General features: G+C 37.6%; 1 protein-coding gene across 2 annotated transcripts; it reads left to right on the top strand.

Moving 5' to 3' along the window:
• The first annotated feature begins 2,213 nt into the window (after nt 1–2,213).
• LOC106878376 (lipid droplet-associated hydrolase) lies at nt 2,214–12,913 on the top strand. Of its 2 annotated transcripts, none has more exons than XM_014927568.3 (4): nt 2,214–2,391; nt 9,891–10,121; nt 11,038–11,157; nt 12,086–12,913. In XM_014927568.3, the coding sequence occupies exons 2-4, from the start codon at nt 9,974–9,976 to the stop codon at nt 12,769–12,771; spliced, it is 954 nt and encodes a 317-aa protein (XP_014783054.1). In that variant the 5' UTR covers nt 2,214–2,391; nt 9,891–9,973; the 3' UTR covers nt 12,772–12,913. The 2 variants fall into 2 exon arrangements, with proteins under 2 accessions (XP_014783054.1, XP_014783053.1); XM_014927567.3 differs by having other exon boundaries at nt 2,225–2,827.
• The last annotated feature ends 9,919 nt before the right edge of the window (nt 12,914–22,832 follow it).

Raw genomic sequence — 22,832 nt, 5'->3', positions numbered from 1 at the left:
AATTATAAATATATATATATATATATATATATATATATATATATATATATATATATATATATATATATATATATGTATGTATATGTATTTGCTCAAGTGTTGAGCCCTATAGAGGTAAGATGACTGATGCCAGTGGTACATGAAAAGTACCTTTCAAGTGTCGGACTTCATGGAGGCAATAACGAATGACCGAGACCTTTGACATTTTTGCCGTGCAGAAGACGCATCCAGCCATAGAAAACCATGTCAAATCAGACTGGAGTCTGGCACAGCCTTCCAGCCAACTAATGGATGTTAAATGATGATAATGATGCTGGTGATGATGATGATATGCATATATATGTGTATATGTATGTATATCTATTTATCAATCAATCAATCTATCTATACACACACACATATATAACTGCTTCTTTTTTTTCAGTTTCCATCTACTAAATCCACTCACAAAGCTTTGGTTGACCTGGGGCTATAGTAGAAGACACTTGCCCAAGATGCCATGCAGTGGGACTGAACCCCAGACCACATGGTTGGGAGGCAAGCTTTAGAACCACACATTCAAGTCTGCTCTTAAAAGTTATTTATTCTTAAGAAATATGATTATACAAATTGATCAAAACATCATTTTTCATGTAATTCAAACGCCCCCTCCTCCTCAAATATTCATCAAAGTAATTTTATTCTTTTCTAGCAAGATTCAAAACCAAATTGCCAAATTGCCAAGTAAAATCACAACTTAGTAACAGCCTTTTCATGTGATCAGCCAAGTTATGAAGCAATCAGCATTGAGACATAACATGATACAATATTCAAAACTTTTCTGGAACATCCCTTTACAAGGCTTGGACATGCTTTTAGCACCAACTTTGCAGAGTATCGAAGACAACCAGATGAAATGCATCTCCACTCTTGCCAGGCATATTTGCTCAGAGATCAACCAATTCATCTCTCACATCTTGTCTCAGCTTGTGGGCAACTGCAGCTAAGCTAACCACACTCTCATTTGGCTGTTCTTAACAGTTGTTTTAATGATTCCTTACTCAACGTAAGACAGCAGCTACAGTTTGCTGGCATGAACCAGCGTAGTATATTTTCTCCTGTCATGGCAGCTTATTTACAAAGCCTTCTTAATCAATGATTTGTAACAGCAGTTGAATTGTCCTTCCAACGTGTATTATTTGTTGTCACATTTTAAATTCATGACCAACACAGAAAATATTTGTGCAGTGAAATAAACTTCTGTTAATTGTTCATGAGTGTCATGCATTCATTTTATGCAACCTGCACCTAACTCAACCACCAGCACCCCATATCCGTCATTCTGTGTCTATTGTGACGATATTAACAACACTTCGTGACACTTTTAAGGACTCTATTAGTAGATGAGTAATTCGCAATGTATCATGATTTGGCTGCAGTTTCTAGCTGGTTAAATGACTAAATGGAGCAGTCATGGGCAAACTGCGAACCATGGGACTTTCTGGATGGCACACCGACAAAAAAATTACCCTGAACGTTTTTAGTAGTGTGGAATACCTAACTAATGATGAGCCATCCCTCATGCAGCCGACTTCTCAAAAAAGGTTGCCCGTGCCTGACGCAGAGGAACCTCGTGGAAGTAGTAGTAGTAGTAGAGAGAGAGAAACAGAGGAGGAGCGAGTGTGAAGAAAGAGAAAGAAAAAGTAGCTGGGTGTGGAAGAGGTATCTAACGGAGGGAAATTGAAATTGAGAGAGATTTATGGAGAGTGGGGTTAGGGAATCAATTAATTGAATGAAATAGGAACCAGAGGTGGTTATATTAGAGAGAGGTGGAGAGGAGAGAAATGTGAAATGAATGAAAAAGTGATAACAAAACAGCGTGGGGAATCGATGAAGAGACGGCAATGGGTGAAGAGAATAAGATTAAGAGAGGGAGAGAAAGAGAAGTAGGGCAAGCTGATAACATTACAGATCGAATGAGATGGAGGGAAAGTAATCGGTCTAGATAGATAAATCGAGAGAAAGTGCTAAAATAAACGGGATATAGTAGGGGCTAGGGAAGAATCGGGGAGAAGTGGAAAAATGAGAGTGAAGAGAATGATACAGAAAATCAATAAATAGCGTAGGAGGGAAGGAGAGAGTGATAGTGAAAAAGTGAGTGACAGAGAGTGAGAGAAAATGGGTGAGAGTGAGAGGCAGGACATGTAATAAATATTGAAAGATTGAAAGAGAAGGGAGAAAGAGTGAGTAAGCAGAATGACAGTGATTAATACGTCATTAAATGTCGGATACAGAAAGAAAATAATAAAGGGTGGAGGAAGAGAAAAGAACGTGGAAGAAAAAAAAGCTGAAAAGAAATTTCAAAAGAGAGGAATGGTTCGAAAATGAAAGTGAAAGAAAGAAAGAGATGAGGTGAGGATAGTAAATGAAAAATATTTGTTCCTTGGTTTACAAGTAGCAGATGTACGTCAGTTGTAGTGGTAATATATATTGATGGTTAGATAGATATAGAAAGGTCGACAGAAAGAGAAAGATAGATAAGATAGTCAGAGAGAGAGAGAGGTTGATAAGATAGACAGTCACAGCTCCATAAATACAGTTAGATAGCTAGAAAAATAGACATTGAAAATTAGCGGGATCAGAAGAGAAACTGCAACTGTTGCTTTATTACACGTGGTATGGACACAGGATGCTTGTTCTGTCCAGCTCCCTGCAACAATAACAAACTAACCACGGTGTCTTCTTAAACCAGTGCACACACACACACCCAGTGTTAATCATTTGTTTTAATCATTCATCCCACCATCAGCTGGAGGTGTTTACAAAAAGGATAAGCTATTATTTCAAGGTATGCGTTTGAATGGTCTACACAATGTCTTTATAGTTCTTGTTATTTCTGCTTTTACCTCTTTGTTATTATCGCCAACGTTACGCGTATTATTGCTGTATTTTCTCTTATAATTCCATTCACATCGAGTAAGCATTTTATGAGAATATTAATATAAACTGGTTTCTCTGCTTGATTGGTCCTTTATTTCATCGACCCAGGAGGGATGAAAAATAAAGTGGACCTGAGCGGGATTTTGAATTGAAAACATAAAGGCCGTAATTAAATTACTATGAGGTATTTCGTGCGACGATCTAACGATTCTGTTAGTTCACCTCCTGTTAACATCATTTATTATTTGTGGATGCTGCTACAACCCCAGAGTCAGCCTTCTTTGAAAAAAAGCCCTACCATAAAAGCCATCCCAACTATTACCATAACCACTTTTTTTTTTTCCTTTGCATATTCCAAGGTTTGCTTCTTTTCTTAAGAATGTATGGTAAGATTTAAAGGAGACTTCGCTGCTATTTATACCCTTTCATAAGAGGCTTCAGTGTTGGCTTGATGGTCAGTGTTCTTGTGTATGGCTAGCCCCGTATAGTACACCTACGATAAAAGACCTTTAAGCCGTGACCATTTAGTTATTCTGTGTGTCTGGAACTATTGCTAAATATCTTATCCCTTGATAAGGCGTTAGGGTGTTATTGGAGACGTATCTGACCGTTGTTTCTTGCAGATCGTGGGAGCAGTTACGTAGAGGCTCCATCAGTTTATTTACTGCATATGCGTTCAAATCCCAGTCGTAAATCTTTGTTATACAAAGATGGGCGAATGGAAGATTATCGATGAATGAAATACCAGTCATATACATCGAGTCAGACTGTGATCCTTTCATCTTCACCATCATCGCCTCTTAGGTGACAGAGCGAGCCAGCCGGGGTGTCGCTCTATACTGGAAATAGCAGCCAAATTTCTCTCAAATTACATTTTACCGTCATAAATGGGAATACTCTTAGATATACCATGCCCGAGAAAAGGACGGAATAGTCTGTTTAGTTGATGATGACATAAGGTTCATCGTTCACAACAAAGCAATCCCCATATATATATATTTATAAGTTTTGAGATAATTTAGTTCTGGTGGTGGAGATCGGTTTTGTAATTTAGGGCAAGATTTAGTTTCACTAAACCCGAGTATTAGTCTTGAATTTGTTGTTGTTTAATCCTTGGTCTGCCTCGATTATGTAAACGTATGATGAAAGACGTTCTAACCGTAACCATCCAGTCCTTTTAGGGGTATCTAAAAGATTGTGTAATGTTTTCCCTTATTTTAGACAGTAGGGTGTGATCAAGAGATATTTGGCTGCTATTTCTACCAGGGTGAGTGACCACGTAGGTGCATTTGCTGATCACATAGAGCATTCCACTATGACCATCCTGTCTTTTTAGAGGTATTTAAGATCATATTGTCCAATCGTTGGTCAGCTCTAATGAAATTCATATGACAGAAGGTTACTCAGCCATTACTAGCTTTCACTTGTTTCAATCATTGGACTGCGGCCATGCTGAGGGAATTGCCTTGAAGGGGTTAATCGACTGACCTAATATCATAGAGGCTTCCTCGTTGGCTGCCTAAATATGTGTCTGGCAGGTGTGGACTTTGTTGTCGATAAAGTCATGTATTTATTGAGAATTGTGTCAGGGAAGAAGGAAACACCAACAGTTTTCACAGTTCGTTGCTACATCAAGCTTCAGTGCCACAAAATAAAGACTCCCTTTGCCAAATAGCCAGATGTGTGAGTATGAAATGTAGCGTGCAAGAGAGAAGATTGTACTAGTGTGGCCATGTGATGCGTATGGATGAGGACACTTGCATCAAGAAGTGCTTATCCCTAATTGTGGAAGGAACCTGTGGAAGAGGTAGACCCATGAAGCAGAGAGAAAGGATCTTCAGATGTTGGGCTCCACAGAGGAGATGACAAAGGGCCAAGACTTCTGGTGGTTTGCTATGCTTGAAAAGACATGTCAAGCTAAGTAAAGTCATGGCCATCCATACATACAGGCATGTCCTCTCTCAGCTGCGAGGTCCTAGTCTTGCAGGCTCATAGGGGGCAGGGGCCACATAAAAGCACCCATGCAGCTTCCACATAAAAGTGCCTGGTACCACGTTAAAAGCACTCTGTATAATCTGTAAAGTGATTGGTATTAAGAAAGGTATCCAGCCATAGAAATCAAGCCAATACAGGCAAAAAATGAGCCTGGTGCAGACTTAAAAAATAAAAAAAAATAAAAAACTGGGATAGATTTGTTTGACTAAATCCTTCAGGTCATTACCCCAGCATGATTGCAGTCCAATGAACAAATAAAAGATAAAACTATGAAGGAGATTTGGCTACTGTTTCTAGCATTTTGAGCAACCCCATAAGGTTCATTCATTAACAGCAATAATAAATATTCCTTAACACCAAGTGAACCCTGATCAAGCTGACAGACCGATGATTAAAAGTACTTCCAGGATGCAGGAATATGATCTTCCTCTACTTTTTGTTTCACAGAGAAGAGTTTTGTCTCACCTCCACAACCTTAACCTGCCTCTAATACCTAATACCCATTTCTATCAGGCTGTTTTCCCAGCCATGGCCAGCCAGTCTCTTGTATACCAAGAACTACAATGTCCAGTTTTATTTAAAGCAATTTCAGACTGATTTAATTGCTACTTCTTGCAAGTCAATTAACGTTATTTCCCCCCCCCCACCTCTATTTCCCTCCCCTTCACCAGTTTGCCATTCCTCCTTCCACATGATAACACAGTCCTTGTTCTTGTTGTTGACTCCACAATTTATTGCATAACATTAATAACAGCTTGATATTAATTTAATATTAGCATCAGCAAAATCAACAGAACACAAAACTGTGCAAATAATGGATAAAGATTTTTTTTCCAGCTAAAATCAATTTCCTTGCAGGAATCTTGAAATTTACTCCAAAGGAGGCGGGGAATGAACAGGCCTAGACTCGTGGGCAAAGAGGCTCCCTGGTGGAGTAGTAGTAGTTTCACTTCCTACATTTTTATATTATGTTCTGCCTTTCTTAGTAGGGGTGAGAGGAGGGTCTTATTGTATCTATCTATCTAACTATCTATCTCTCTATCTCTCCTTATATATATATATATATATATTTATATATACACACACACACACACACACACACACACATACATACACACATATCATCATCATCATTTAGAGGGAGAGGCCCTGTATGTCCCCTACAACCACTTGAAACTTGGTGTTGGTTTGTTTGCATCCTCATAACTTAGTGTTTCAGCGAAAGAAACCAATAGAATAGATACCAGGCTTTAGAAAAATAAGTCCTGGGGTCGATTTATTTAAATAAAAATTCTCCAAGGTGGTGCTCCAGCATGGCCATAGTCTAATGACTGACACAAGTAAAAGATAAAAGATGCACATAAATATATTAAAGTACTGAGAGTGCAATGAGGGAGGAGCAAACACATCCACTGGTAGAAGTCAGTGAACTTAAAAAGTCAACACTTGGAGAGGCAATTGCTGATCCTGGGACGCCATGGTCGACGATGTATGCCCATGCACTGGGAAAGGGACATCTGCAGAATCTTGAAGGATGACAATAGTGAACTGGCAGGGGTCACTGTATGTGCAACATATCATTCTACAACTTGTCTGTTTGACCAGAGTCCAGTCCTGTTTCAGGCTAAGTTTGAGACTAGGTGTTTGGCATTTAGTACGCTTCAAGACCTCCAGGCATTCATTTGACAACGTCTCATGGAAAGTCACCTTATCACAGGTAAAGTGTGAGTGACAATGACTTGTCACTTAATCGTAAGCAACAGGATGTCAATAAAGATATTCTAGAGAGTTCTGTCCCAGATTGAAAAGCTTAGTACATGTAATTAAGCACAAAGCCACAAAGACTGTGATTGATTAAACTGAGTAATTTATTGGTACTTATTTTATTGCTCTTTGAAGGTGATCTTAGCAGATGTTGAACCTAGAACATAAAGAGTTAAAGGGACATATGAATATGATAACTCCCTCCTATCCAGCACCACTGTGGCCAGACAATTGCTGAATAACTAAATTTTCTGGATACTTGGTCATCACTTTTTAAATTACCATTAAATCTTACAAAACTTATTAAAACTCTATACATGAGTATTATCATCAATATTCTGAATATAGCACACACACATTATCATTAATATTCTGAATGCAATAGAAATGAGAGAAAGAGAAAGAAATGAAAATATAATTAAGAACAAGTTTTATTAAATTATAAAATCTTGGAACTGTAAGTGCAGTGACATAAAATACTGTACGTTGAGAAGCAACGATCCGTTTTAGATACGATAGAAACTATCTTTTAATGACAATTAACACAAATTAGCACAAATTCTTTTGATTCTAATTAGCAACACACATTTTTATCTTTTCTGGGTGCCAGTTGCCTGACAGTTTCAGTTATTTAAGAATCAGAAAAGAGGGAGTTAACCATACTATTTGGAATTTTGACCAATTCACTGTTAATATTCTACTACCTGCAGCTCTTAAAATATGTCACTCCCAGCACCAGTTCCACCAAAAGCTACTGCTACTGCTACTGCTACAAGCACCATCGTCAGTACCAGGTTGCAACAGTATTTCACGAAGCATTCATTATTAGCATTTGTCACTGAAGATTGGGTCATAGGATTTGCTTGTGTCCATCTTTGTGGCCACCTACAAGCAGTATCTGACAGTCATCATATTTATGTTCTGTCTCCTCACTCATTTTCCATTCTTTATTTTTTCTCTCTCTCTCTAGATTTTCTCCAGGCAACAGGTCTTGACAAGTCCACCTTTTGTAATAGAAGCTGTTGTTTAACTTCAAATCCGTCCTGATTGGACAGACATATGATCAGAGGCAATCAACTCATGACCATCTCATCTATTATGCAGGCATAATATATACATATCTTAAGCTCACAGTCATGCTTGCATCTATATATACCTACATATATACCTACATATATACCTACATATATACATATATACCTACATATATACCTACATATATACATATATACCTACATATATACCTACATATACAGGAACACACACACACACACACACACACGCATGTTTCTGTGTGTGTATCTTTTATCTTTTACTTGTTTCAGTCATTAGACTGTGTCCATGCTGGGGCACGGTCATTAACATGGGTTAAATGATGATGATGATGATGATATATATCATCATCATCATCATTTAACATGTTTTTTCATGCTGGCATGGGTTAGATGGTTTGACTGGAATTGTTCAGCTGAAGAGCTGCACCAAGCTCCAGTCTGTTGGTTTCTACAGCTGGATGCCCTTCCCAATGCCAACCACAGAGTGTGGCAGAAGTGCCTTTTATGTGTCACCAGTACGGGTGCCACACTTAAAACTGGTTCTGCATCAGTTATGACAATGAGTGTTCCACTTGATCTGAAATTAATGTGCAAGTGGTTGAGTACTCCATAGATATGCGTACCCTTAAAGTAGTCCCCAGGAAGATTTCACATGATATAGAATGTGACAAGGCTGGCCCACTGAATTACAGGTACAACTGAGTGGCCTGGAGCCATGTGAAATAAAGTGTCTTGTTCAAGGACACACTGTGCTACTGGGAATTGAACTCACAACCTTAAGATCATGAGCTGAATACCCCTAACCACTTAGCCATGCACCTTCACGCCCAGATGTGTGTGTGTGTGTCATTGTATTTCCTTGCATTGTTGTGACTTTTGAATGATATTAGCCTGCTGGCTAGGTGGGCAGGTGAGCATTTCCCCTGAACACAGCATCTGTCCATTGATAGCTGAGTGGACTGGGGCAGCATGAAATGAAGTGTTTTGCCCAAGAACACAATGTACAGCAGCCAGTTTGGGAATTGAAACCACAACCTTGCAATCATGTTATATGTGTTTCATTACAGCATAGAAAATACATCATGAATTTAAATGTTAATATTAAATTCATAATAATGATATTTATGAATTTAATAGATCCATAACAATTATAGTAAATGCTGAGAATCTCCTGACTTGTCACTCCTCAAAGATTCAAAAGTAATTATCCAGTTTTTGTTTCAATTTATACTTACTCTGCAAGTAATGAGTCATCAGGACTTTTAATTAGTTTGGATGATTTTTCTCATTTAAAATAAAACATCCACATTCATACATTTGAGTAATGGAATATGAGGCTGTGCTTCACAAGGATACAGCTTGGATTATGACCCCTTCTCCACACAATATATCTGTGTGTGTATACTGTACTTATTTTATGCAATGGCTTAGTTATCTTTGATGCAAAGGGTAATGTCTTCACAGATTTTACACCTGTACATACCACAATGTCGGTGATGGTGGTGGTGGTAGTGATGCTGTTCCTTTGTCATCTGAGGATTGTGTTGTTGATGTTGGTGGTGGTGGTGACAGTTGTAGCAATGATGACAGTGGTAGTATTGGTAACACAAGTACTGTGGCTGCTTCTTCTCATACAAGTTGAGTCAGTATGTCATATCGATCTTCTGAGAGTTAACCGTTGCAAAACTGGTAAGATGAGATCGTTTCTAAGAAAAGAACAGCTCACCCATCCCACTGCTTTCCCCACTTCACACCCCATTCCTACCTGAGCACTGCCATCGGAAAAGTTTTTATAAATTATATCAATAATAAGGAAAATGTTGCCATATGACAGGATGAGAAATTTGATCTGTAATGACCACAGGACATCTGTTTTGGAAACTTTTGGTATTTAAGTTGAAACTATATATATATATATATATATACACATGTGTTGTTACATTCACACACACACACATATGCACATGTATTGGGTTGTCAGATAAATTTGTTTCTTTTTTTTTTTTTCCATTTATTTCAATCCTTATATTTTGTCAACAGTTTTAACAAATCAGTCAGCATTCTCCTTCATTGTTCCCTAATTCTTGCTAACATTTCCACTGGTTTTTTTCCCCCTTTCCTTGTATTAAAAATGATTACTGTTTTCTTCATTTTCAGTGTATTCACTCCACTCCATCACACCAATACTGTCTGACAACTTCTCATTATGCAAGTTTTTGGTGGATTCCAGAACATTTAATATGGAGAACATATCAACAAATCCCAGATTGGAATGGTTTCAGCTCCAACCAGGAGTAGAATTTCAGGTTATGAAATTTGGCAGTCCTCCATCAAACATGGACCCTGTTGACTCGCCTTCAGATAACCTTATGTTTCTTGTGATACCAGGTGAGTAAATGATGTTGCTGTTGTTGTTGTTAAGCCCTAGGTCTGTCCTGGTCAAGCAAACCTTTTTGTCTTTTTCTAGTTATAATTTAGCTAGGGATTATAGCTTACCTTATACTTTTTGAAGGGTTTAAGTGAACAAATCAACCCTTTTGCTTTTGTTTAAGCCTGGTACTTATTCTACAGATGTCTTTTGCCAAATTACTCAGTTATGGGGATATAAACAAACCAAAAGCGGTTGTCAAGTAGTGGTATTGGGCAAACACAAAGGCACACACATACATATATCTGCATGAGTGTATGTATGTATATGTATATATGATGAGCTTCCACACAGTTTCTGTCTACTAAATCCACTGATGAAGTTTTAGTCAGCATTTGCCAAAGGTATCATGCAATGGGGCTGAACCCTAAATAGTTGGCAATGAGGCTTCTTAACCACAGCCATAACTGCATCTATTATTTACTATCTCTACTAGGGCACCCATTAAACGATGTGTAGTTTAATGTCCTATTTTTTCTTATGTTTACCCAAAAGTAATTGAAAGTATCAATAACCAGTTTTACATATATTTACATAAATCTCTCTCTCTCTCTCTCTCTCTCTCTCTCTCTATATATATATATATATATATATATATATATATATATATATATATATTTATATACTAAATATGTACAATTTAATCTTAATAAATAAGATGTATATACAGGAAGGTTTTTACATTTAGATAACTTTAGAATATACAACATTTCCAGTTAGTTTTCGGATATCATGATGGTACCGATGTCTTGGATTTGAATTGTAATTGAAGAACTCATTTTTGTACCAGTCCAACCCATGCCAGCATGGAAGACAAGTGTTAAATGATGGTGATGGTGATGGTGATGGTGGTGATGATTTATTGTTTGTTTTTAGGTAACCCTGGTGTTGTAGGTTATTATGAAAAATTTATGGCTACCCTTTATCAGAAGAGTAACCGAAAAATACCCGTCTGGGGTGTCTCCCACACAGGACATGTGTCAAGACCATCTGAAGGTATGCTTTTTTTAACATTTGGTTCATCAGTCCCTTAACATGTGATGTAGATAGACCCTAACATTGGATACTTTATGAGAGAATGAGTTTGTAAATTCCTTCAGCAAACATCATTCACCACACATGCATGAAGAAACCCATCTTACTGCATTACATGCTTTGCTTCCTGTTATACTTGTTTATTTTTACCTCATATATATACATAGGTATTTTGTGTGTGTGTGTGTGTGTAACCATTTAATGTTTTTTACTGCCACTAAACATGTTCAGTCAACTGAGTAAGCCTTAATTTACAACTTGTACCTTCTTCCCTTGACCTCCCCCCCCCCCCCTACAATATACAATAGTGAACATACATACACAAGCTATGTGTTTTGCCAGTTCATGGGCTGGCTGCAATTTATAGGCAGAAGAGAATATATTCTATTCAATTCACCTCGTGTTAAAACACCTGCAAGTCATAGACAAGCGCTCTCATTCATTTCTGAATGTGTGTGTATGTGTGTGTGCATACGTCATATAGTGTATCTAGCTTGTAAATGGTGTATTATTATAAAACTCATGTATCCTGCTGTTGGTACCCACAAGCTCTATCTGCCTGGTATTTGAAATTGTAGTTTCCTTCTCCTAAGATGCTTTATACTTCCCAAGTCCTACTAAGCCTAATCTGTGACTCTCCTCAAAGGGGACTACAAAGAACTAATCTTGATATCGTGTCGGTCATTTATACCCATGCCACATTAATCACAACTGGGGTCATGTCCAACTTGCCTTGTGTCCCTGTTCATGACATGTCATGAAGGTGTGACTATAGAGTTCACCCCTGTCCAGGGACACACTGAAGATTCTAAAGCAAGAGCTGTTAGCTGATTTCACTTGTTATTAAATAATTAATTAATTAACTTATAAATTTTCAAATATTTTTCAGGTTCACACAATGGTGTTTATTCCCTCCAAGATCAGATTGAACACAAACTTGCTTTCCTCCACCACCACATTCCCAAAAATGTCACCTTGATACTCATTGGTCACTCTATTGGCTGCTACATGATTCTAAATATGTTGAAGAGATCATCTGATAACAACATTCTCCGCTGCTTCTTTCTCTTCCCCACCATCGAACGAATGTCTTCCTCACCTCAGGGAAAAGTAGTGACACCATTCCTCAAGTTATTCCGATGGATCCTGCTGCTCTTTGTCTACTTTATGTCTTTTTTGCCTTTGAAATCAAAGCAGAGGATTCTGTGCTGGTACTTCAAAGATGAGGTGAAGTACCCCCGCTGCATGTACTCAGCCTCATTGAACCTCTTTGATGTCGGCTGTGTAAACAACATGATGAGCATGGCATCACAAGAAATGGACATGGTCAAGGAACTGGACAGCTGCACCATCAGCAAGAACTTACATAAAATTTGCTTCTACTATGGCCGCAAAGACCGCTGGTGTCCCCTCAACTACTGTGACGACATGAAGAAACGTTTCCCTGAAGCCAACATCCGTGTCTGCCAAGAAGGCTTTGAACATGCATTTGTCATCACAGACAGTGAGAGAATGGCAGACATCACATGGGAGTGGATGCAATGTGAATTGCAACATGCATCTAATAACAAGTAAAGATGGATTAAACTCTACTAAGCCAAACAGATTAAAAGAAAGGGGTCGGGGTAGGGGCAAGCAATTTCTAAACTTATATAAAATAAGAATATATAATTCCATATAAATATGTGTGGGAGGTGGCACAAGAAAAAAGAGAAAACCATTATATATGACTATGTATGTGTGTGTGTATACATACATACACACACACACACTTGCATATTATATATATATATATATATATATATATATATTTGCATGTTTGTGAATATTTGTAAGTGGGTGTATAAATATATATATATATATATATATATATATATATATATATATATCAATATAAATATTTATATTATAATTATTAAACTTGTGTGTGTGTGTGAGTGTGCATATTAATTATTTTGCTTAGGCATTGTGGTGCTAACAACCTGGTGTTAGAACTCTGTATACATTTGCTGCAGAATGAAGCGTTAGTCGAGAACAGAGCAATAATAAGAAATTAGAATGACAAATAAATAAACAATTATGCCATGACCTTCATTAGCTTGCAACTGTTCTGCTATAAGATGCAATGCATTCATAGTTAAATGCTTGAATATCACCCTACAGATTTATCAGACCTTTAAACATGGATCTCAAGCACTCGACTGTAGGCTAAAGAAGTTCATTACACAATTGCTGATTCTTTTGTCAGCCCAGTTTCTTCTGTCCATGTATGTATGTATATATACACACATATGGTCCAATCCATGCAAGCATGAAACTAATCTATGATAGTAGTTGTAATCTTATAAGTTTCCTTTGCAGTTAAGGTGTCAGCAAATCAAGAAGGGAAAGTATTCAATGGCTTTGGAGTCAGTGTTAGTTGTTTTGATATTGAAGGTTACTTACAACTTGCACAAAGTTTCGTCTCCGTTACAGCAAAAATCCTTCTGAAATCTTAAGAATCTCTCCTGTCTCTTGAAGGAAAATCTAGCACACAACCTTTGGAATAGTAAGTAGTAAATAACCTTTGGAAGATAGATATATATGTATCTCTCTCTCTCTCTATATATATATATATATATATATGTTTTGTAAACAAAAATATATATTATGTATATATATGTTTTGTAAACAAATATATATATATATATATACACACACTGTACAGTGTTGTCCCGTTCTGGCATTGGTGTAGCTATCAATGCCAAAATTTGGCACAATTCCTTCCAGTATCTTCCACATGTATATTACTGCACACCTCACTGGATTGCTTCAAGATCTGCTGTTAATTTTACACGGTTGGGTGACCATAGCTGTGAGCAGTAATCCAGGTGGCTGAGAACGAATGTCCTCCAGAGGACCATCATGGTTTCCTTCCCTCTGGTTCTGAACGTTCTCAGGATCCATCCAACCAGTCATCTTCACTTTGTCGCCATCCTGGTAATGTGCACTTGGAAAGAGGTATCATCACTCATGTCGATACCCAGGTCCCTCACTGATTTAGGCTCTGGTATTGTAATCCCCTTGTGGACCAGTGTACTCTGTAAGTTTTATATTCAGTTTTGGATACACTCGTTTATTCATACGAACGCAACAGATGAAATATGTTATAAATAACAGTGACAAACAAAATATACACTGCCGGAAGTTGCTGTTGACAAACAACAGCAGTAATTTTATTCAGCTGAATACACGTCATTGATTGATTGAAATTACCGAAGTATGACAACTTTAACACGAAATAACTTTGAAAATAGAAACTTTTCTCAACAACACTAAGAGTAAAAGATGTTTTATGTGACACATTCTACCAGTGTCCGAAGTTTGAAAGTGTTTAATTAAAAAAAATTAATTTTTCAATCTGCCGTTGAAAGGGAAAAGATTTCATGCTCTGCAAGAAATTGCTCTGCATTCATCATTAGAAATATACCAATAAAATATATATATATATATATATATATATATATATATATATGAAGCCTTACTTATTTTAATTAACTGAAGTTTTAGTTCGAAGGTAATGAACTGATGTTACTGTTATTCGCTACCTGGTTCCAGGCTATACTGACTGCTGGTCTTCAGTGATATTTTGGCCTGGTCTTAGACTACTTAGACTGCAGTTGATCTGTTGAGTTAATTGTGGAGTCGGTAATAATTATATTTCTGAGTGGTGTAGGTAATGACTAGCAGGTTGTGAATGTATATGGAGATTTTGCATAGAAGCAGCAGACGGTGGTGTTGCAGTAAAGGGAAGGCAGGCAAGTGGGGATGAGAGTGGTGGACAAATAAAAAAAGAACCAAGTCTTTCCAGTGTTTTTGTTGTAGTTTAAGTTGGCTTTCATCCAACAGATCTCTGATTAAAGGTGCTCTGGGCTATGAGTTCTTTTTATGTATTGTCTAACTTGAATTACATAATCCAGGATGTTCCTTTTTTAAAGACATTCATGTGTGATTTGAGGGACATTTGGCTGCTCATTCTAATCACTTTGTTAATAAGAATGAAGAAGGTTTTGGTGTCACTTTTTCAAACCAGCTTCTTTTCTCTGCTTCTCTTTGTCTTGTGAAAGAGTTGAACAGGTGCAGATGTGACTATGTGGTTAAGAAGTTTGCTTTCCACCCACATAGTTTCAGGTTCAGTCCTACTGGTCGGCACCTTGGGGAAGTGTCTCCTACTGCTGCCTTGCACCAACCAAAGCCTTCTGAATAAATTCGATAGACAGTGACTAAAAAGTCTGTTGTGTGAAAGTGTTCATGTTTCCTTTTTTGAGCTCCATGCAAGAGTTACAAAGGATTATTCCATCATAGAGAATGATTGAAGTTGTTGTTATTGCTGATTAACCCAGGTCAACCTCAATCAAGGAAACTTTAAATTAAAGGCATTCCAGCCATGACCAACCTGTCTTTTTCTCCTTTTCCCAAGCACAGTGTATCGAGAAGTACATTATTCAATGTGCCCGTCTCTTCTTGTTTTAAAGATGGTAGGAAGATGGATCAAGATTGGAGATGGACAATGATAGGGTGTTGGGAGGGGAATCAAGGCTTGTGGATACGTATTCAGTTTGTAAGTGGTGTTGATGGTCACAAAACTGAAAAACTAAAACATGTCTGATGTGGATGCTTATGTTTTTCATTTTATGTTTGCATAGGTATGAGTGTGTGTGTGTGTGTCCATATTATTTACTTTGTATATGTGTATGTGTTTCTGTATGAATGTGTGAGTCTGTTTATGTGTGTATATGATTGCAGCTTCTGTGTGTGTGTGTGCCCATGTATTTTGACACTGATGGGAAAATCAAAGTTCAATTGTTTAATGATAAACAACACTTCAAAATGACTTTATCTTTATAATATTTCAGAATTAAAATATTGAATATTTAAATATTAAAATATTTTTTATCGTTACAGTTGAGGTCAGTCATTCCAATGACCTCTAACTTGCTTATATTTAAACGTTCAGGCTCTGTACATTGTGAATTCTATTCTGACTAAACTTGATTTTTTTATTCTTTTCATCCTTCCAGGGGGCAGTAGGGGCGGGGGGGGGGGACATGAAATAAAGTACCAATCAAGTATTGGGGTGGATGGCATCGTCTACCTCCTTCCCCTGAGAACTGTTAACCTTGTGCATAATTCAAAAACCATTATTATTATTATTTCCCACCTAGTCATTGGCTTTGCTGCATTTCAGATGACGAAAGTGACAGTGTCTTTGTAACCCATGTAGAATAAATAACCACACAGAATAATTATGTTTAATGCAACAGTTTATGGAGAATTACCTTGCCAATGGGAATATCTTTTGACAAATACATGAACATACCCACACACACTCATAATGGGCTTCCACAAATTTCTACCTATGAAATTTCACTCACACGGCATTTCCAAGGAACCACACAGCTATGCCTGTTCCAATTCATTCCTCTCCAGAGTGGTGTCATTTCATCTACTTGAAAATAGGCACCATTTGAAGTTAAGCCATCATTCAACTTACGTTTTGTTGACCCCTAGCACTTAAAAGCTGGTTGCCTGGTTTACATGGCAGTTCAAGGCTATCAGTTTTAAGCGGGGAGGAAGTACATCGACTCCAATACTTGACTGCTGCTTTATTTTATTGACCCTCCAGAGGTATAAAAAGTAAAGTTGATCCTGGTAGGATTTGAACTCAAAGCAAAGACCTAGAAGAAATGCTGCCAGCATCTTGTCTGGCATGCTAACAATTCTGCCAGCTCAGCACCTTACACCATCATATTACTGGTATTTATTTCACAAATTTTAGGGAAAATGAAAGGCCTCATTGAAACCTAGTTTAGAGTCAAATTTAAAACATCAAGTTATAAAACTTGAATATTGAGACATTATAAACCATCAAATCTGACCCCTTCTCTTTCTACAAATCAACCACTGAACACATCACTATTGATAACAAACAAAAACATTCCTTTAAGCCAATCAATGCACATTGCTTGTCTGTCTCTTTGTTCATCTCTGTCTCTCTCTCTCTCTCTCTCTCTCTCTCTCTCTCTCTCTCTCTCTGTTACCACAGTGTTCTTTATTAGCCGGTGCTCTTCACAAACTCTGAACATGGTCAGTTTATTTGTTGAAGGGGTGAGTTTGCGCACAAATGATGTACCCCAACATTTCACCATCAGACGAGGGGAAACTGAGATCACTCACCCCTCAGTCAACAAGTTTTGAAACTTAATAGAAGTTGAAGTGGTTAAGATGTTGCTGCCTTTGGCCATGGTTCAGATGTTCAACAATATTCATTATTTATTCATTTACACTCACACAAACACATAATTATATATATATATATATATATATATATATATATATATATATATATATATATATATATATATATATATATATATATATATGATATATATATAATATATATATGTTATATATACACACACACATACATTTTACGTATTGTATTATATTTATATTATATATTGTCAGGTATCATATAATATATATATATATATATATATTATATTATATTATATTATATGACTCCTTCCAAGCTCAATATTGTGAGAAATGAAGATATGGAAATGTAAATTTTAAATTCTCAATAAATGATTTAAACTTTATTAAATAAGTGTGCTTTTAATTTTGTCTTACTCTTTGATGTGTGTGTGTGCGTAATATCAAGTCCACATCTTTGGCCGTGTCCTCTTTGATAACCTCTCATCTGTCTAACACACCTGTCACTTGTCATCCCCCCCCCCCCGCCCCAATCAGTCAACTCTGTTTTGTTCTCATCAGTCTTATCAGTCTTCTATCTATCACCTTGGCAACTGTCATCTATTATGTCTTTATCATTCATATCTATGCCTTTTAATCTCTCAACTGGCCCAAAGCCCCACCCCCACCTCATTACTACTCCCTTCTCCCAGTTGAGGAGTTTTTGCCTTTTTTGTCTTGCAAGGTACTTGACAAACTTATTGGTGTTAGTGCCACATAATAAGCACCCAGTGCCACTCTGTAAAGTGGTTTGCATTAGGAAGGACATCCAGCTGTTGAAACCCAGCCACCAAAACAGACAATGGTGCCTTGTGTGGCTCCTGGACATGCCAGTTCCTGTCAAACCATCCAACCCATGCCAGCATGAAAAACGTTATGTGATGTTGATGTAGCATCCAAGATTGCTAGATGCTTTCATAAGCAAACATTTCCTCAAGGGCCATGAACACCAAAAGTATTTAGTAAGCTTAAACGTAAAAGTTACTTACAACTGTACTGAAAACTCGCTTCTACAACTAAAATTAATGGAGAGAGTTAAAGTGATAAAACAAGAACAAGTTCAACCTAGCAGCAACATCATATCCTGACTTCTCAATGGCAGGTGCCTAACGAAGGCCCTTTTGAAATGAGGCAATATATCTTTACAAGACAGCAATGAGAAGAATTACATTGGCATTTCTAAAAACACATTCAAGGCTAATACATTTCTATATTTAAGAGATGAGGAATTATGTACATCATTTACATTTGACGGATATTTGTCCTCATCTTATTTGTTGTTAACACAATGTTTCGGCTGATATACCCTCCAGCCTTCATCAGATGTCTTGGGAAAATTTTGAACCTGGGTTCTCATTCCTAAGGTATTTTTCGATGTTGTTGTTATTATTATTATTATTCAGGTCACTGCCTGGAATCAAACTCAGAATCTTGGGGCTAGTAGCCCGCGCTCTTAATCACTATGCCATATGCCCACGGGCATATGGCGAGTTCGATTCCAGGCAATGACCTGGATAATAATAAGAAAAACATCGAAAAATACCTTAGGAATGAGAACCCAGGTTCGAAATCTCCCCAAGACACCTGATGAAGGCTGGAGGGTATATCAGCTGAAACGTGTTAACAACAAACAAGATGAGGACAAATATCCGTTGAATGTAAATAATGTACATTCAAGGCTAAACTGCAACTCATCCACTCATTAATATGCAAGACTGTCTCTAGAAATAAACCAGTTCATTGCAGAAAGCACTCCTCAGTCATATAGGTGACTATTCAAACAGCTAAAATAACTGAATGCAGTAGTAATGAAACTGTCTTACTCAGCAACAAGCAACACATTCAAATACTTTCAACAAATTTGAACTTCCAGCCATTGAGCATGGTAATTTAATACCTTTATCCAGCCATTTCTCTTTAGCCTCTTCATGAAAGAATCAACATATGCTAACCAAATTGATTGATGATTTCACTGACAAGCTTGTCAGTACTTTATCATTTCTCTAGAGACACACAACTTTTATCTCTGATATTTCAGAAACTTGAAATGTCAAATGACCATTAGTTCTATGGAAATGGATCATGTGCAAACACAAAGTCTTTTGTTTGTTTTGTAGCTTTTCGATTCTGAATTGCTATTTACTTAATGAAATTCAGGCAGTAGATGACACGGGTGACTAGCTAAGTAGAAATATGCCTAACTGCTCAAAAAGCATTTTACTGTGATAAAGAGAGAGAGAGAGAGATAGTGCATGTGTGATATACAAATTTTCAATATCAGTAATGTGATGTACGTATGAGGGTATGCATGTATGCCTGTGTGGGTGTATACATATATACATATATATATAAATGAACACGAGTATAAATATAGGTGTGTGTGTATGTGTTTACATTTACACAAAATATATTTTTATACATATATAGACATCGGCATAAATTCATTTTTATCTTCTTAGATGCACCAAACGATGTCATTTGAAATGCAGAGTTGTATTGTCTGATATTGTTCAATAAATCCTTTGACTGGATGGAAATACCTTCTAGAAAATCCATAAGAGGTTGAAAAGGAACTAATAGTGCAGGCAATGTTACCTGATCTCCTGAGCAGCACATACCATTTGTTTCATTTGAAAATTTTAAAGCTCTACTTAAACGACAATTTGTGTTTAGCGCACCAATTTGGACAGAGTTATCATTTTTATAAGAATGGGATGGATCATATCTAAAAGCACCTTCAGGAGTTGTGAAGAACGAATTTGTACGTAGTCTGTTTCTGAAAGTTATTCTATTGGATCTCTGTCTAATCATTAAAACATTGATTTAATTGATCTAACATTAAGTGCTGCAACATGCATTTGCTGATCTTGAGAAAATCTCATCTCGCTTCTCTCTTCAGACTCGCGCCTTTGGTTTTCTACAATCCTCCTTACTTTATACTTGTTTCTGGAGAGATTATGTCTTTTCTGTGTTTCTCCTGCTCATTCCGTAAAAATTTGTTTGCAGAGAACAGAAATTGAAAGAAGAGAAATCGAAAAGGACAGAGAAAGAAAGTGAAAGATGTATGTGTGTGTCTATATGAAATGGACGTGTGTGTGTGTGTGTGTGAGAGGGAGAGAAAGAGATATAGGGTGAGTGAAGGTATGTGTCATGATTGGTGTCTTTTAAGGTACACACACACGTATAGAAAATGTGACGTCATCGTATAACATGTTTACGATAGTTGATTTATGGAAAAGATTATAATGTTAAATTTTTGAAATGTAAATATGTGAATGGAAATCAAGTTTAATTTGTAACTGAAATAGGACTGAATCTTTTGATACCCCATACGTTAAAATCTGTAACTCGTTTTGGAATGCATGAGGAATATATTTATGTATAGAACAGACTTCTTTTAAACTGAAAATATTATCTCACATTATAATAGAGACATCATACTGAAATAGTGTAAGAGATGAGAGAATGCTCTGGGCTCACATTAGGCAAAAAGTTGGAAATTTTTTTGACCCATGACACTTCATGGACCTTGGGTTTTGTATTTGACGCCTGTTACTTTAAGTATTTTATTTTGAGTGTATATATATATGTATATATAAGCCAATGAGGGAGGCCTCTACGTGGTAGGTAGAGGTAGCTAGACTTGGTAGAAATAGCAGCCAAATCTCCCTCAAAACACCCTACTGTCTTAATCCGACAATTCTGCCTATTATGTAGTTTGAATGATAAACTGTAACTAAAGATTAAAATTATTAACCCCCCCAAATTTTAAGCGTTTTAATAGCAATAAATTTTTTTTCTCTTTTTTTGCTTAATTAAAATGGTTGCCTTTTCCTCGTAGTTTTTCATGTCAGATGTAAAGGTGAAGAGGGTTAACTTGGACGGTGTTAAGCAGTGGAGATGTTTGGTGATTGTATGTGGTTGTTACTTTTCACCGGCATCGGTCGCTCGCTCCAGCGCCATCCATTTTCGGGGCCGGTCGATTCGGCAGGTAAGTTGTTACACACTCCTGAGCGGATTCCGACTTCCGTGGCCACCGTCCTGCTGTCTATATCGACTGACACCCTTTCGGGGATCTAATGGCGAAGCGTAGGGCACCTTAGCCGGACGTTCGGTTTATCCCACATCACCAAATCTGCTTACCAAAAGTGGCCCACTTGGCACCGTGCATTCGTCGCGTCGCAATGGCTGCGATATATAGCCGCCTCCGATCATGAGAGGAGCGGCCCGTTCCGAGTTCGAGAGTAGATCGAGGCCGTCAACGTCCCCGGGTCCTCCAGTCGTTCGCTTTACCGGACGGAATTGCGTGTAGTTCTCCCGCTGGCGCCAGCTATCCTGAGGGAAACTTCGGAGGGAACCAGCTACTAGACGGCTCGATTGGTCTTTCGCCCCTAAACCCGGCTCCGATGATCGATTTGCACGTCAGAGGCGCTTCGGACTTCCACCAGAATTTCCTCTGGCTTCGTCCCGACCGGGCATGGATTGCCATCTTTCGGGTCCCCGACCGCCAGATACACCTGAGTCGGAGCGGGAACGCGACGACGCACGGAAACGCGGTCGCGAACGCTCAGACCCGACCTGGGAACGATGCTTTCTACTACCAGTTCATTATTACCACAGCAGTTGCAAGTTTGCAACTCATCTACACTTACACACTAACCCTTCAATTAATATTTCATACTTAACAGTGTATCTCACTGCATTTCATCATGCCCCGAAGGAAGAGTTCTTCAATTGGGCGAAAAACTACGAAAGTTGCAAGATCATCAGCAAGAAGGGCAAATGAATCGTCAGTGGAAACTGACATTAGACGATCACAAAATGCTGAACGTACAGCCACTTCACGAGTACTCCAAACAGATGACCAGCGTACACTTCGACGAAGTGCTGAAGCTGTCTCAACTGCTGCTGCACGAGTTGCAGAGACTGAACACCAGCGTAAAGTTCGACGAACTGCTAATGCTGCATCAATGCTGTACCTTTTAAAAAGAAGCAGCTGTTGCTATTTTTCTGAATTTATTTTACATTGTGTACATCTAGATTGGAACTTTTACTGTTACCTTGCACCAAAGAACATTATAAATTATCTGAAGACAAAACATATTGCCAATGAAAAAACCGTCTGCTTGCACACATTCGATGAATTTTCAAAATTCTAGTCGTTCTATTAACGGGTTTGTCAATAGAAAGTGCGCTAAATGTAAAGAAAAAAAAAACCTCTTTCCATCAAGAAAGGTAGATTTACAGAAAACTCTAAGCTGCCGTTATATGTAATTTTTTCATTAAATGTTTGATTTTATTTCCGAATTAACTGTGACGATATCTGCAAGTATGAATTGCAT

The sequence above is a fragment of the Octopus bimaculoides genome, chromosome 23, assembly GCF_046866305.1.
Source record: "Octopus bimaculoides isolate indiv1 chromosome 23, ASM4686630v1, whole genome shotgun sequence".
In the NCBI taxonomy this organism is placed as follows: Eukaryota; Metazoa; Mollusca; class Cephalopoda; order Octopoda; family Octopodidae; genus Octopus; species Octopus bimaculoides.
Note: the sequence above shows the minus strand (reverse complement) of the source record. Positions and strands in the feature narration are given on the sequence as shown.

Bases quoted from the DNA above. Each gene is read 5' to 3' on its own strand.
- LOC106878376 (XM_014927568.3), top strand. From the start codon at position 9,974: ATGGAGAACATATCAACAAATCCCAGATTGGAATGGTTTCAGCTCCAA. The intron at 10,122-11,037 runs GTGAGTAAATGA...GTTTGTTTTTAG, and splicing joins TATGTTTCTTGTGATACCAG to GTAACCCTGGTGTTGTAGGT. The intron at 11,158-12,085 runs GTATGCTTTTTT...AATATTTTTCAG, and splicing joins TGTGTCAAGACCATCTGAAG to GTTCACACAATGGTGTTTAT.